The sequence below is a fragment of the Pelophylax lessonae genome (genome assembly GCF_965119305.1).
Source record: "Pelophylax lessonae genome assembly, chromosome: 2".
Taxonomy (NCBI): domain Eukaryota; kingdom Metazoa; phylum Chordata; class Amphibia; order Anura; family Ranidae; genus Pelophylax; species Pelophylax lessonae.
The window spans coordinates 725,557,389-725,573,416 of record NC_138769.1 but is presented as its reverse complement, the minus strand read 5'-3'; the positions used below and the strand labels follow the sequence as shown (position 1 = coordinate 725,573,416).

General features: G+C 47.4%; 1 protein-coding gene across 1 annotated transcript in view; it reads right to left on the bottom strand.

The window, feature by feature from the left end:
- Nucleotides 1-16,028, bottom strand: part of LOC309545180 (piwi-like protein 1) — a gene marked incomplete at both ends in the record, with an annotated part of 240,850 nt that overhangs the window by 192,463 nt on the left and 32,359 nt on the right. The window contains one exon of the mRNA XM_082244318.1: nt 1,867-1,978. Within this exon, the coding sequence (XP_082100444.1) occupies nt 1,867-1,978 (112 nt within the window). The remainder of the gene's footprint in view (nt 1-1,866; nt 1,979-16,028) is intronic.

The following is a 16,028-nucleotide window of genomic DNA, read 5'->3' as shown; positions in this document are numbered from 1 at the left end:
TTTCCAATGTTATGACAAGGTCTACTACTTTGATGGAAGGTTAAATTTGGAAGTATTAAAAGGAGCAAGTGTTGGATAAGGTTCTACTTTGTAAGATAAGATGCCATGCACTTCGGGAAATTGGAACAACAATTAATCTCGTAATGTGCCGCCCATCGGCTGTCTGTAAAATACGGCATGGTGGTCGTCTTTTAACCACTTGCCGACCGCCGCAAGTACATATACTGCGGCGGTCAGCCCCTCACAGGCAAAATGACGTACCGGTAAGTCACTAGCCTGTGAGGCTCTGGGGAGCGAGCGCGCGCCGCTGGAGGCGAGCGTGCGCTGCTGGAGGCGAGCTCCCGAGCGGTCAACGACCCCCCCCACGCGTGTGAGCGGCGGGCCCGATGTCCGCCGCTCACTCACGATCGTCCGTGACAGCGGGAGAAAGGCAGGCGGCTACTGTAAACAAGCTGCCTGTCATTCTCCCCTGTGTAGGAACAGTGATCATACGGTTCTACTATGTAGGACCGTTGATCATTGTTCCTACACCTCAAGCCACAGCCAATTAGTTCGAATCACGCCCCTAGGGACACACACAGCCCCTCCCTCTCAATTAAAGTTAACCCCTTCACTACCAGTGTCATTTTACAGTAACAGTGCATATATAGCGCACTGATTACTGCAGTAATGTCACTGGTAACCCCAAAAGTGTCAAAAAATGTCAGTCAAAGGGTCCGATCTGTACCGGGGGAAAAAAAAAAAAAAAAAAATCGCAGATCGCCGCCATTACGCGTTAAAAAACACCAAAAATGACAAAATCTTTCCCTTTGTTAGTAAACGCGACAAATTTTGAGCAAACCAATCAAAATACGCTTTTTGCGATTTTTTTTTTTACCAAACATATGTAGCATAAAACAAATTGGCCGAAAATGATAAAAAAATTAGATTTTTACATTTTTTTGGGGGGGGGGAAATGCATATAAAAAAAAATGTGAAAAATGTTGTTATTTTTGCAAAATTGATGCTCTTTTTTTGTTTATAGAGCATGATCAAAAAAAAAAATTAATCGCACAGGTGATCAAATACCACCAAAAGAAAGCTCTGTTTGTGGGAAAAAAAGGACGTCAAATTCGTCTCACGACCGCACAATTGTCCATTAAAGTCACGCAGTGCCGAATCGCAAAATACCCCCTGGTCAGGAAGGGGGTAAAATCTTCCGGGGCTAAAGTGGTTAAGATATACCTATCCACTATTTCTATAGGATATTGCTTTGCTCTATGGTCCTGTTATCCCCTGTGTCTGCCCCTAGCTGGTTCTCTGAGTTTTTGGAGGAGGGTCGCCTGCTAAGTATATTTGATATGTATTTCACTACTTGACCTATACTGAGTAAACCATCCTACTATATGCGTTTTCTCACAGTTTAGCTGAATCCCATTTATATTAGGGTCAGCTCTGTCATTTTATCTGTATTTGTTTTAATATGGTATCAATAAATTAGTCTTTTTAATTTGTGTACATTATCCGTCTCATGATGTGCCCTAAAAGTCCACCATACATGTTACAGATGTCTTTGCATGTCTGTTCAAATTTCCCGAATATATAGGATTGTGGCAAGCTATTTATAGCTCCTTTTTTCCATGTCATGCATTTCATTTTTGGATCCATGTTTTTTCTTGTGCGTTTTGCCTACAGGGCACTGTTTTTTTTTTTTTTTTCTCTTTTCGTTGTAAAACTGAAAAAAAAAACCGCCTATCCGCCGATTTTTTTTTTTTTTTTAATTGTGGAGCTCAACTTTCCCACTTTAAAAACAGCCCTGGTTGTAAGCAGAGCCAGAAAACACTTCAATCTACTGTTAAAGAGTGGGCTTTGCTTACATGAACTTACATTTTTGTAGTAGTCCAAAAATGTCATCTCACTTCCATCTGACTTTTTAAATGTAGATGCTGGAGACTCATTCCAGAAAATCTCATCTATGCGGTATGTCCTATTGTTGTACCTGCAAAAAGTAATTGTAGTTAAAAAGTTTAAAAGAAGAACAAACATTCGAAAAATTGTCCAAATGCAGAGGGGGGGGGGGGGGTGTAAAAAAAATAGGAGGGAGATGGGCCAAACTGTAAAATCTTTTTCTAGGAGTGCCTTACATTACACAGGAGCTTCGTGTTAGATGACAGGATACAGGCAATGTAAGGCCTAGCATAACCTCTACCACTCTCAGCAAGCCTCAGTTTAGCACAATGCAAGACGACGTGAATCAAAAACAGAGGAGAGGGATGAGGATCCTGTAATGTACTCCAAGGAAAATAATTTTACGGGTCAATAAGAAATTTAAGTCAAAATCCTATATCATAGGACACAAGATCTTAATCTTAGATAAAGGTGTGGGATGTCCGAAGCATTGCAACGGAGTAGTGGCTAACACAGAAACAAGCGCTTAACAGGCCCATGTAAAAAAAAAAACTGGTAAACATCAAGCTCTAAAAGTCAGAGCAGCCTGGATCACCTTACATCTGAAACTGCATCAGGAGGGACCTGAACATTTACCTGGTAAAAAAACCTAAAAGTCACCTTTCATAACATGTTCCACCCATACTCAGGGTGTAACACGATATGAAAGGACCGTCCCCCTTCTCCCCCTGCTAGCTGTCAAAATAAAAAAAAAAAATATAGAAAAAAGCCGTATTGCGAGCTCTACCCGCCTACGTTACTCATTCAGTATACTGGTAATAAAAATGACAAGTCCCGACAACCTTAGCGACTTGCCCATACGAGGTAAAAGCAATGAACACACTGACCGATCTGGAGTCCTGCATGGGCATCAGTGCCCCTACAACAAAAATAGTTTTTTTGGAAAAAGGTGATCTTATCCTTTAAACCGGTCAACAGGGGCCCAGGTGGCAGCCTTGTAAATCTGGGAAACAGGTGCCCGATGCTGAAAAGCAGATGAAGTACTAAGAGATCAAGTAAATTAAGCCTCTAAAGGAGAAGGTTCCTCCCTTTTACTGTTGACTGTAGGCTCGGGTTATAACTAATCTTATCTACCTGGCAATGGTGAAACCAGGGGCAGGATGTCCCCTACAGGGACCCTCAATAACAAAGAGTACAGCCTATTGTCACGTACCAAATCCAGATAGTGGAGAAAAAAGGGATGTGCCTCAGGTCTTGGGTCTAAAAACAGCCATGCCCATCAAAGTCACCAGTCAAGAACGAAGCAGGATGATGGAACCGGGGACAAAAGATCTGAATGATCTGGTGGGGCCCATGGAGAGCCTGCCAGGAGCCCTAGGAAGTCAGAATACCAGCATTCTCTTGGGACAGTTTGGTGCAATGAGGATCACTGAATGCCATCCCTCTCAATCTTGTGAAGCAGACAATTAAGAAGGTTCAGTGGGGTAAGTTGAACTGATCCCATGGAGTCATCAGAGCATCCACTACAAAGACCTGAGGGTCTGCGGTCATGGTAACAAACCTGTCCAGCTTACTGTTGAACCAGGACTCTAGAAGATCCATGCCTGGTGTACCTCACTTGCAACAGGTTTTAAAACACCTCTGAGTGATGAGTCTATGCCCCTGGAACCAGACACTGAAGATTGAGAAAGTCTGTCTGCCAGCTTTCTTGATGGTTGATGTAAGCCATTTCCATAACACCTGGGTGTATGTGGTACTGCCTTGAAGGAGACTACCATCAGGCCAAAAACCCTCATGCAAAAGTGAATTAATGGGTCTCTCCTGGACCTCAGGGCCCGAACTGAGGCCATATTCAGAATCAGGCCCAGATATTCAAAGCAAAGAAAACAAAGAAAGGGCGCACCAACCTAGCGCATTATCCTCAATAACAGGCTTTATTTGTGTAACATTAAAAATGGCTACTCACAGACATAGATGAAAGTAAAGCATATCGAGCTAAATTGCTCAAATGTCCGGGTCAGTCAATTTAGCTCGATATGCTTTACTTTCATCTATGTCTGTGAGTAGCCATTTTTAATGTTACACAAATAAAGCCTGTTTGTTGTTTTCTTTGCTTTTAGTATCGGTGGACTACCCCAGTCCGTTTTGGGCAGCAAGACCGTAGCCATCTGAGAAGCCAGGTGTGAGTCCCGTGAGGAGTGTGGTAGAGGGGCTGGGATACCAAGCGCAGGAGAAAGGTGGTCACACCTTATTGTCTTTTGGACCAGATATTCAAAGTGCTGGGCCAGGTCAAACGCTAACTTCTGGAAATTTCAGATCCCTCTAAACCTTTGCAGAATCTGCTCAACAGAGATGCCCTAAAAGACACCTTGAAGACACCTTGAGGAGTCTAAACTAAACTAGTAATATTGTGTGCCCACAGCAAAAAGGCAAGCAGTGTTGACACAGGGTGAAGATGGGAATATGTAAGTAGGCATCTTTGATGTCCACAGAGGTCAGAAGGTCCCCTGGCTAAAGGTAATCAATGACTGACCTAGCACACTCTAGAATGGGTTGACTGCTACCCTTTGCCTTGGGTACAGTGAAAAATTCAGAATAGAACCGGACATCGCTCAGTTTCTGAAACTGTTATGACCCCTTCCGTGAGAGGAGATGCTGAGGAGCAGCATAAAGGTCCCTTCTGAGGGGAGATGGGCAAGTTTGACAGCATGAAATGGAGGGGGGGTGAAAAAGGACTGGAACTCCATCTTGTAGCCCCAAGACACAATGTTCTGGACCCAGATGTCTGAAACGCCCTGTGCCCAGATGGCTGTGAAAGAAAACATCGAGGATGGGATATTCTTGAACTCAACAGGCTTTGACTTCAAGATTTTACACCCAGAGGCCTCCACGCAGAAACTGAAGGTATGTCAGTAGGGGCTTTTGCTTTCTTCTTCTGGGGTAAGGGAGTTTAGTTACCCCCTATGGACTTCCTAGCTGTTCTAGCAAGTCACAAAATAGGCACGGCTCTTCAAAAGGCATTTGCATTAAATGCTTCCTGCAAGAAAGCTCTGCAGACCAACAGTTGGGCCCAAGAATCCTTTGCATATATAGTGAGAGGAAGTTAATTCTAGAAATTCGACAATGTATCCGCTAACCTGTTCACACACTAGTGAAAACGCAATGGGCAAGAGCTCCAACTAATGAAGGACAGTAGGATCCAAAATTCACCCAGGGTCTTGGGCCATGTCCTGGGACCAGACAGCAAAGGTCTGGCAGAACAACATGGTAGCAACAGCGGGTTGCAAAGCAGGACCAGCCAGAGAAAACTGAGCCTTAAAAAGGGGTTTTAGCCTTTTATCCACAAGGTCCTTAATACAGGGAACAGAGACTGTAAGGGTTTGGTAAGGCAGAAGTGTCTGGAACCACAACTGGAAGCTTTCATTTATTCAGGAACCCCTCAATAGGGTTTTGCTGAGCAATGCACTTTTTCGGATGACCTCAGTCACATACCAGCTAGGCTCCAGGACATGTGTACAAGAATGATTTCGCTGGCTGAGGCATTTTTAAAAAGGAAGCTAGGCTGGTGACCTTTGGTCAGGTTGACCCAGGCTTTGCCAAAGCAACACATGTGCATACAGTGTCAAAATAGTCTTTTTCAGTTTGGGGGGAGATATCAGCGGATTCGGTATCCTCCTGTGCAGAGTCCTCTTAACCAGAAAAGGAAACCCTTCTCTTCTCAGAAAAGCTGCAAAAAAAGAGAAATCAAAGATAGACACTGGACAGGCAGGACTGGCGGGAAGAATCACTTGTGTACCCTGCAATTTGAGGCCACTAACAGGGCAGAAAGTCTTCCCATAAAGGACACTGGCTAAAATTTCCTCTCTGAAAATACAGAGGATGGGGGTGAGCCAGAACAAGCTAGGGAGGCTTCGGAGGAGGGTAGCGACTTAGACTGGGGTATTGGTAAGGACTATCAGACACGACCATTGGGGGAAATGCTGCACACCCTTCTGAGCCATTAGCAAAGTGCAAGCTGGCAAGACCCACTGACCCAGTCCCCTTGCATCTATGATCTGCTATGTGTAGTAAGGAAGTAAACCCACATGGGTATTTACGACCAATACTGCAGAGCAGGAAGGGGGTATGCCTTCTGTGACAGTGGGAGGCCAGAATGTCTGGATCACTGTGCCGTGTAGTATGAGGCTGCTAGGGATAGACTGCACATCCAACAGACTAAAATGGCCCATGCAGTAAGCCCCCCATAAGGCCAAGGCGGTTTCTGAAAATTGAGACGCCCAGAACCAAATGTGAACACGGGTGGTGGCTGTTAACTCCTGCTGCAGGCTGTGTTCAACAAAAGGCATAGTTATCCCTGTGCCCCACTATTGATCCCTACCACTGGGACTGCAGCACCCTGTGCTCCCAGATGCTCTAACTTAGCTCTAACTTATCATGGCATTTTGCTGTCTGACTTCTGATGGAAGATCAGGACAAATGCCCTCCAGCCGTTTACATTCCCAGTAGGCATCCCCCATTAGAGGGTATTCAGAGACAGGGTTGTGCCTGTGTCGCTCGGACACACGGCAACAACATTCGGCAGGAGGGCCCTGCGATTGGCCCTTCTGATCACATGACAGCTGTGTCCAATCACAGCTGTCATGTAATGTAAACACAGCCGTTGTAACGGCTTTGATCTCTTCTTGTCCTCACACAGATCCTGTCAGTGAGGAGAAGAAGAGACAATCTGTGCTGCAGCCAGGGGATCAGTGAGTGTGAAGCATTTTTTTTTGCTAATTACACACTGATCACCCTGTTAGTGCCCCCAAAACACAGTGTCCCCAAAACACAGTGTACAGTGTCCCAAAACACCGATATAAAAATCATCAGGCGCACATCTGTCCGTGGATCATCCCGCGCACATCGTCACCTGATCTGCTACACCTGTCTGATCTGACACATCTGTCCGTGGATCATCCTGCGCACATCGTCACCTGATCTGCTACACCTGTCTGATCTGACACATCTGTCCTTGGATCATCCCACGCACATCGTCACCTGATCTGCTACACCTGTCCGTGATCTGACGCACCGGTCCCAGTGAACATCTGCCGCATCTCACTTCAACATCTGTCCCAGAAATCATCTGTGCACATCTGTCCACATGGCGAAAAAATTTTATAGCGGCGAGGAGGCTGTCCAAATTATCCAGAGTATGTCGGATGAGAGTAGCGGGGAACTCTCTCCGTCAGACTCGGATAGCGAGTATGAGCCAGTAGAAAGCAGTGGCTCAGAAATGGAAACGGAGGATGACAGAATTCAAACAAAGAGGGTCAGGAGATTTGAGCAGGCGCAGGCTTCCACCAGCAGCGCAACAACTCCTGAGGCCTCCACCAGCCGCGCAACAACTCCGCAGGCATCCACCAGCCGCGCAACAACTCCCCAGGCATCCACCAGCAGTGCAGCACTCCACGTCCACGAATATACGCAGGCATCCACCAGCAGTTCTGCAAGTCCTAGTGCAGTGGCAAGCGCAAGCAGGGCATCATCCCTGCATGACAGGCCAGCTGCTGGTAACGGGGCGTCCCACCCACAACGAGGCAGGCCCCATACTAGCCTTCCGGATGTTCTGTTATATCCGACATGGCTGCCCGATACTTCAGCAGAACCTGTAATTCCCCCTTTTACAGCACAGCCAGGCCCTCAAATCCAATCGGATAATGTAACCCCACTTTATTATTTTAATTTGTTTTTCACGAATGATCTGCTGAACTACATCTTGGAGCAGTGTAATCTGTACGCCAGCCAACATATTGCCAGCAATCCGGATTCATCCTATGCCCGCCCCTTTGTTTGGAAACCCCTCACCGTGGAAGAATTTAAACTTTTCCTTGGACTGACCCTCAACATGGGTCTGACAAAAAAAAAATGAACTCCATTCCTACTGGTCTACCGTACCTTGCCATCATATGCCAGTCTACTCCTCTTTGATGCCCAGACACCGTTATGAAATGGTAATGCGATTTTTACATTTCAACGACAATGCCCAGTGCCTCCCCGAAATCATCCAAATTATGATAAATTATTCAAAATTCGGCCCCTAATCAATTTTCTTTGCTCCAGCTTCAAGCAAATGTTTACCCCTGATAAAAACATTTGTGTGGATGAATCCCTAGTCCACTTCACCGGAAGGCTTGGAATAAAACAGTATCTCCCAAGTAAACGTGCCAGATATGGGGTAAAGTTTTACAAAGTATGCGACAGGGCCACGGGCTACATTTTCGATTTCAAAATTTATGAGGGAAAGGACAGTCAGCTAAACCCCCCTGGGTGCCCTACCTATATCGGGACAAGTGGCAAAATCGTCTGGCAGCTGATAGAACCACTGTTTGGGAAGGGTTACCACCTATATGTAGACAATTTTTATACAAGGGAAGGTTGTAACATATGGAACATAAATTACAAAAGTGCGCTAAAACATGGAGAACAAAACTGTTCACAAAAGGTGTCTGCTGGACATCCAGCTAAAATAAAGTCTATATTTCCAAATAGTGAGACTGTACACAAGTCTTAGAAATCCAAGGAATATAGTGAGGTTAGGGAGTGATGGGAGGTGGGTGTAGCCTCTTCCCAGATGGTGATCCAAAGTGTGCTCTAAAATACACGCGATACACCCAGTGGTAGGAAGGGACTCTTACCAAAATGTGAAGAGATGCAATCATATAATGTGTTAATCCTGGAGTCCAATATGGTCAGCTTGATGGTAAAATTCTCAGGTGGAATAGAACGACCAGCTGCTTCCAAATTATGGGGATCTACAGGCTTCCAAACATGGGCATATCGCCAAGAAGAACATGCCCAAAGAAGAAGAGGGGACTATAGTGCATTACCTCCAATTCATTGAACCAATGTATAGAGAGTAACACTTACAATTTCCAGATGAAATAAACAGCATATGAGGGTATGGTCGCGGACGTCTGCAGTAAGTCCGGGACCGGTAGCAGCACGGCTAGCTCCCCCCGACGCGTTTCCACTGATGAGTCGGCTTCTGGGACTGGAGCTGTTTGTTTCAGTGCTGCTTTTTTTCACCCTTTTCTCACCCAAGGTTCGCGCACCTATTCCCTATTTCAAATTTTTATACAAGTCTCCCACTTTTCCGCCATCTATACCTAAAAAAGACTGTGGCCTGCGGGACAGCACGGTCCAACCGCAAGGGCTTCCCACAGAGATTGATCAGCCAAAGATTAAATCGGGGGGAAAAAGCCAGTATGCGCAATGAAGAGGTACTAGCTCTGAAGTGGAAAGATAAAAGCGACGCCTACATCCTTTCCACGATACATGAGGACACCCTGGTGGAACTTCAGACAAGACGAGGTCCCATCCAGAAGCCAAAATGCATCCATGAATATAACCTATTCATGGGGGGGTGGGGGGGTGGATATGAGCGACCAGCTGATGCAGCCCTACCTGGCCACCAGGAGATCCCTGTTCTGGTATAAAAAAGTCGCCATTTATATAATTCAGCTAGTCCTGTTCAATTCCTATGTCATTTTTTCCAAGTGTACCCAAGGATCCCTAACCTATTTAAGATTTCAAGAGGACGTTATCATGGCCCTTCTTTATCCCCATGGCCACCCCCCCCCCCCCCCCCCGAACAAATTCGCTCTGATGCATTAGCCAGACTTCATGAAAGGCACTTCCCGGATATCCTCCCTCCTACCCACACAGGCCGCAGACACCAAAAAAAATGTCGTGTATGTTCACGTAGAGGAATTTGCCGCGACACCAGATACTACTGTCCCCAATGTCCCTCCCAGCCAGGCCTCTGTATTGTAGGGTGCTATCGTGTTTATCACACTTCAGTACACTATTAGTAAAGACATTTTCCCAGTTTCCACTATCTGCTATTTCTGTGTATGACCCGGACTGTTTATCGACTATGATGTGAAGATATTTTTCCAGTTTCTGCTATTTCTGTGTATGACCCGGACTGTTGAATGACCATTCTTTTTGCCTGCCTCCTGGAACTGATTATTTGCTCTGCCACTGTACTATTCAACACAGGGGTCTCACACAGGTGAGGGGCTCCAGAATAGAATTTCCGAGTGGAGAAAACTTTCTTTTCTCCAGGTTTTTGTTTTCTTGGATTAGGGTCTGGATCTCGGAGGCTTCAAAGAGATTTGGGTGGGAGAAGCCTCTACCCCTGTCCTCAGGTCTTACCTGACCAAGGCCCCCAAGCCTTATAGTGCTGCCTGCTGCCACCTGAACTGGCCATGCCTATGCCTGCCACCTGAACTGGCCATGACTATGCCTGCTAACTGAACTACTGCCAGGACCAATACTTTGGAATATCCCTGCCTGCTGCCTGGAAAATTCCTGAACATCTCCATTGGCTGCCTGGACCAATGCTTTTCCTGTGCTGGGACCGTATTCGTGCCTGCTAAAACCACAGGTAATCATTATTTTTTACCCTTTGCTCAGCAGAATGTATTTTGGGTTGTAATTCTTGATCTGTACATGCTATGTGTTAGAAGCCTGACTGTGCTACTTGGATGTTGGGCCTCTGTATGTGGCCAGGCTGTGGAAAAGTGTCACACATGTGGTATCGCTATACTCAGGACGAGTAGCAGAATGCATTTTGGGGTGTAATTTTTGCTATGTACATGCTATGTATTAGAAATATCTTATAAATTGACAACTTTGTGTAAAAAAAAAAAAAAAGTTTTTATTTTTTTCCATATTTTCCAAAAACTTTTGGAAAAAAATGACATCTTCAAAATACTCATCATGCCTCGAAGAATATACATTGGGGTGTTTTCTTTCCAAAATGGGGTCATTTTGTGGGTTATTCCATTGTCCTGATGCTCCAGGGCCTTCACAAATGTGATAGGTACTCAGGAAATGAAATGTGTAATTTATGCCTTTAGAACGCCTGACTGTGCAACTTGGATGTTGAACCTCTGTATGTGACCAGGCTGTGGAAAAGTCTCACACATGTGGTATCGTCATACTCAGGACGAGTAGCAGAATGCATTTTGGGGTGTAATTTTTGCTATGTACATGCTATGTATTAGAAATATCTTATAAATTGACAACTTTGTGTAAAAAAAATAATACGTTTTTATTTTTTCCCACATTTTCCAAAAACTTGTGGAAAAAAATTACATCTTCAAAAGACTTATTATGCCTCATAGAATATACATTGGGGTGTTTTCTTTCCAAAATGGGGTCATTTTGTGGGTAATTCCATTGTTCTGGTGCTCCAGGGCCTTCAAAAATGTGATAGGTTGTTAGGAAATGAAATGTGTAATTTATGGCTTTCGAACGCCTGACCGTGCTACTTGAATGTTGGGCCTCTGTATGTGGCCATGCTGTGGAAAAGTCTCACACATGTGGTATCGCCATACTCAGGAGGAGTAGCAGAATATATTTTGGGGTGTATTTGTACGTTTATGTATGTCATGTGTGAGAAATACCTTGTTAATTTAACAATTTTGTGGGGAAAAAAAAAAAAAATCTTCATTACCAAAACTATTGTGGCCAAAAAATTGCAACTTCAAAAAACTCACTATGCCTCTTACTAAATACCTTGGACTGTCCTCTTTACAAAAAGAGGTAATTTAGGGGGTATTTGTACTCTCCTGACATTTTAGGGACTGAAGAAATGAGATAGGTAGTCAGTACATCAGGACTGATACGTAGCCTAGCTTGAGGGCGCTCTAACTTTCACAAAAACCTATTTTCATACACTTATCAGGACTTTTTTTTTACCAAAGACATGTAGCAGAATACATTCTGGCCTAAATTTATAACAAAATTTGATTTTATTGGATTTCTTTTAAAACAGACAATAGAAAAACTGAATTTTTGTAAAATCTTACCGTAAAATTCCTTTCTCTGAGTCCTCCGACAGTCGCCGCCCACTCACAAGTCTTCACCAATGGGTATTGACCTTTGCTCCGCAGGAGTAGCTAGGCAACAAGAATTGTTAATAACAAAAGCTTTTAGCATAGACACATCCCAAGGGGCTGTCCCCTCAGTCAATACCTCCCTGCACCAGCATTCCCAACTCAGTTTGGTAGCATAGCAGTAAGAGTACACAAAAAACCCCAAAAGAGGGGCGGGGGGCGGCGACTGTCGGAGGACTCAGAGAAAGGAATTTTACGGTAAGATTTTACAAAAATTCCGTTTTCTCTTACGTCCTCCGACAGTCGCCGCCCACTCACAAGTCTTCACCAATGGGATGTCCCAAAGCAGTGTAGACATGAGGGGTGGGAGACGCAACCGTAGAAAAGGCAACGCAGTACCCACATCAGAGAAAGGAACCTTACCATAGTAAGAGAACCAACTGGGCAACAGGAAAACATGCGCAACAGGAGCAACAACCCAGGAAAACAAGTAACCCAGGGGTAAAACACCCCAATAGCCAAGGGCCCAAAAAACAAGGGTCCCTAAGACACTGCCGCACTGAGAACTTTACGGCCAAAGGAGGCATCGGCCGATGCCTGAACATCCACCTTATAAAATTTTGAGAAAGTGTGAACGGACGACCAAGTCGCCGCCTTACACACCTGGGCCACAGAAGCCTGATGCCGGTAAGCCCAAGACGTACTCAAAGATCTGGTGGAGTGCGCCTTCACAGGGAAGGGAGGAACCTTCCCCTTCAAAGCATAGGCTTGCTCAATGGTCTGTCTGATCCATTTGGCGATGGTCGCAGCCGACGCCGCCATGCCCTTCCGAGGACCCTCAGGAAGGACAAAGAGGGAATCCGACTTGCGAAAAGATTAAGTGGACGACAGGTAAACCCTGATTGCCCGGACAACATCCAAGGAATGCAAGGCAACCTCCTTCGGATGCTTAGGCTTCGCGTAGAGCGAAGGCAAGACAATGTCTTCATTAAGGTGAAACTCTGAGATCATTTTCGGAAGAAAGGATGGGTTAGGTCGCAAGACCACCTTATCCTTGTGAAGCACCAAGTAGGGAGAGCTGCAGGACAAAGCCGCCAGCTCCGACACCCTGCGAGCCGAAGTGATCGCCACCAAAAAGGCAACCTTTTTGGACAACAGAGACAACGAGATCTCCCTGATCTTTTCAAAGGGAGCCTGTTGTAACACGGACAGAACTAAGTTCAAGTCCCATGGAGGCAAAGGTTCCCTCCTAGGAGGGGCCAAATGTCGCACCCCCTGAACAAAGGTGCGAATCAATGAATTAGACGCCACAGGGCGTTGAAAGAGAACGGCCAGCGCAGAAATCTGACCCTTAATCGTGGCCAGCGCCAAACGCTGGTCCACTCCAGTTTGGAGGAAAGCCAACACTCTCGACACAGAGTATGAGCGAGGGGAACACCCCCTGGACTCACACCAGGCAAAGTACGCTTTCCAAGTACGGTAGTAAATTTTTCCTGAAGAGGCTTTTCTAGCCTTGATCAAAGTGGGAATGACCTCAGGGGAGAGACCTCTATCCTTCAGGACCTGGCTTTCAACAGCCAGGCCGTTAAAGCCAGCGACTGTAAAGCAGGATGGAATATCGGCCCTTGAGACAGAAGGTCTTCTCGAAGCGGCAGGCGCCACGGAGCGTCGACTGCCAGATTGACGAGGTCTGCGTACCAAGACCGGCGAGGCCAGTCCGTTGCCACCAGAATCACCGTGTGCGGTTCCGAGGCTAACCTGCGAAGGAGCCTGGACAGTAGTTAAATCGGGGGAAAGGCATACATCAGACGATACTGATGCCAGGGCACCACCAACGCGTCCGAGGCGTCCGCCCGAGGATCGCGCGTCCTTGCCACATCTGGAGAACCCCACTTCGCGCACAACATCTGGAAGACATCCGGGTGAAGGGACCATTCCACCTGGTCCAGGGTCTGGCGACTCAGATAGTCCGCCTGCCAGTTCTCCACCCCCGGTATGTGAACTGCCGTAATCGAGACAGAATGTCGGCCACTTCCCGAGCCGCCCGGGCACTCCTGGTGCCCCCTTGATGGTTGATATAGGCCACCGCGGTGGCATTGTCCGTCTGAACCCGAACTGGACGGCCCCGAAGCCGGTCCGTCCATCGCAGAAGACAAAGCTTTATCGCCCTCAATTCCAGAATGTTGATCGGAAGGGAGGACTCCTCCTCCGACCAAGTTCCCTGGGCGGACAGAACGCCCAGAACACCACCCCAGCCCGACAGGCTGGCATCCGTGGTGATCACCGCCCACAATAATGGACGAAAAGACTTGCCCCCCGACACTGCCGGGGACTGGAGCCACCACAGAAGATCCCTTCTGGTGCGTTGGCTCAACGAGATCCGCAGATCCAGGGATTGCGGCCGCCCGTCCCACTCGGCAAGAATCTCCGCTTGGAGACCCCGCGTGTGAAACTGGGCAAAGGGGATCGCCTCGAAAGCCGAGACCATTAAATCTAGACATCTCATGCATGTCCGGAGAGACGAGTGCCGGTTGTCCCTGAGGGACCTGACCTCGTCCTGAAGTGTCCGGAGCTTGTCTTCCGGTAGGAAGACCTTCGCTTGAACAGAGTCCAGAATCATTCCCAGGTAGGGAAGACGAACCGAAGGACACAGAGTCGACTTCGGAATGTTTATGGTCCAACCGAACTCTTGCAGTGTCCGCATCGTGGTAGACAGGTCGGTCACCAGGCTCTGACTGGCATTTGACCTTATCAGGATATCGTCCAGATACCCCAAGACAGCAATGCCCTGTGCTCGTAACAGGGCCAGAACCGGCACCAGCACCTTGGTAAAAACCCGCGGAGCCGAAGCGAGACCGAAAGGTAACGCCACGAATTGGTAGTGATCCTCCGCAATGGCGAATCGAAGGTACCTCTGGTGACCCTCGAAAATGGGGATGTGTAGGTACGCATCCTTCAGATCGATGGAGGCCATGAATTCCCCCGGACTCAGGGCAGCCACCACTGAGCGCAGGGATTCCATGCGGAACTTGCGAACCCGCACAAAGCGGTTCAGAGCTTTCAAGTCCAGAATCGGACGCACCTTGCCCTCCTTTCTGGGCACAGTGAACAGATTGGAGTAAAACCCCCGAAATCTGTCCCGATGAGGCACCGGAACAACCACCCCTTGGGCCCGCAGGTCCCGCACCGCCAGGTGCAGATCCTGCAAGCGCTCCGGAGACAGCTGAAGATTTGAGGGAAAAAATCTGCCCGCCGGCCGAGAAATTCGATCTTGTAACCAGATTGAATGATTTCCTGAACCCATCTGTCCCGAATGTGGGTCAGCCAAGGTTGTAGGAAACCGCGCAGACGTCCCCCCACCCCAGAAACAGGCGAGGGCGCCCCTTCAGGCGGAATTGGCATGGGAAGTCGAACCGGACTGGCCGGACTTCTGCTTACCTGCCCACGGCTTCTTCTGGGAGCCTTGGCCTTTGAAGGGCTTGCCCTTGGATTGCGACCGAAAGGCACGAAAGGACCCCTGAGAGGGCCTAAACGAGGAATTCCGTTTACCACGGAAGGACTTATGCTTGTGAGACTGGGGTAAGAGAGTACTCTTGCCCCCCGTAACTCCTTTAATCAGAGTATCCAAAGCCTCGCCAAAAAGGCGAGATCCCGCGTAGGGAAAATCCGCCAGCGTCTTGCGAGAAGATTGGTCGACCGACCAACTTTTCAGCCATATCAGACGACGGTTCAGTATCGCCACGCTGGACAGGCGCGCAGCCAAGGGAGCTAAATTCAAATCCGCATCACACAAGTACATGACACCTTGATGGATTTGAGCCACCATAGCCAACGTGGTAGGCGGAGCCGAATCAGCCACCAGTGTGCGCCTGAGCACCTTCGTCCAATCTGCAACAGCCTGGGCCGCCATAATGGAAGCCAAAATAGGCTTCAGCATAGAACCAGCAACCATATAGGCATGACGGGCAAGAGACTCCAGCCTCCTGTCCGTGGGGGTCCCGGAAAACCGGGGTATCCTCAGAAGGAACCGCAGTAGCCTTGTTCAAAATGGCCACCGCGTGATCCACCTGAGGCGCCACACACCAACGTTCGTCGGTGGAGGGCGCAAACGGATAAAGCAGTTTAAACTTATTCGGCACCGTAAAGGGCTTCTTTAAATTGCGCCACTGCTCATTAACAGTATGATGAAATTCTGCAGAGCAGGGAAAAACCTGCGCTGATTTGCGGGTTCTTTGCGTTCCAAAAGAGGACACC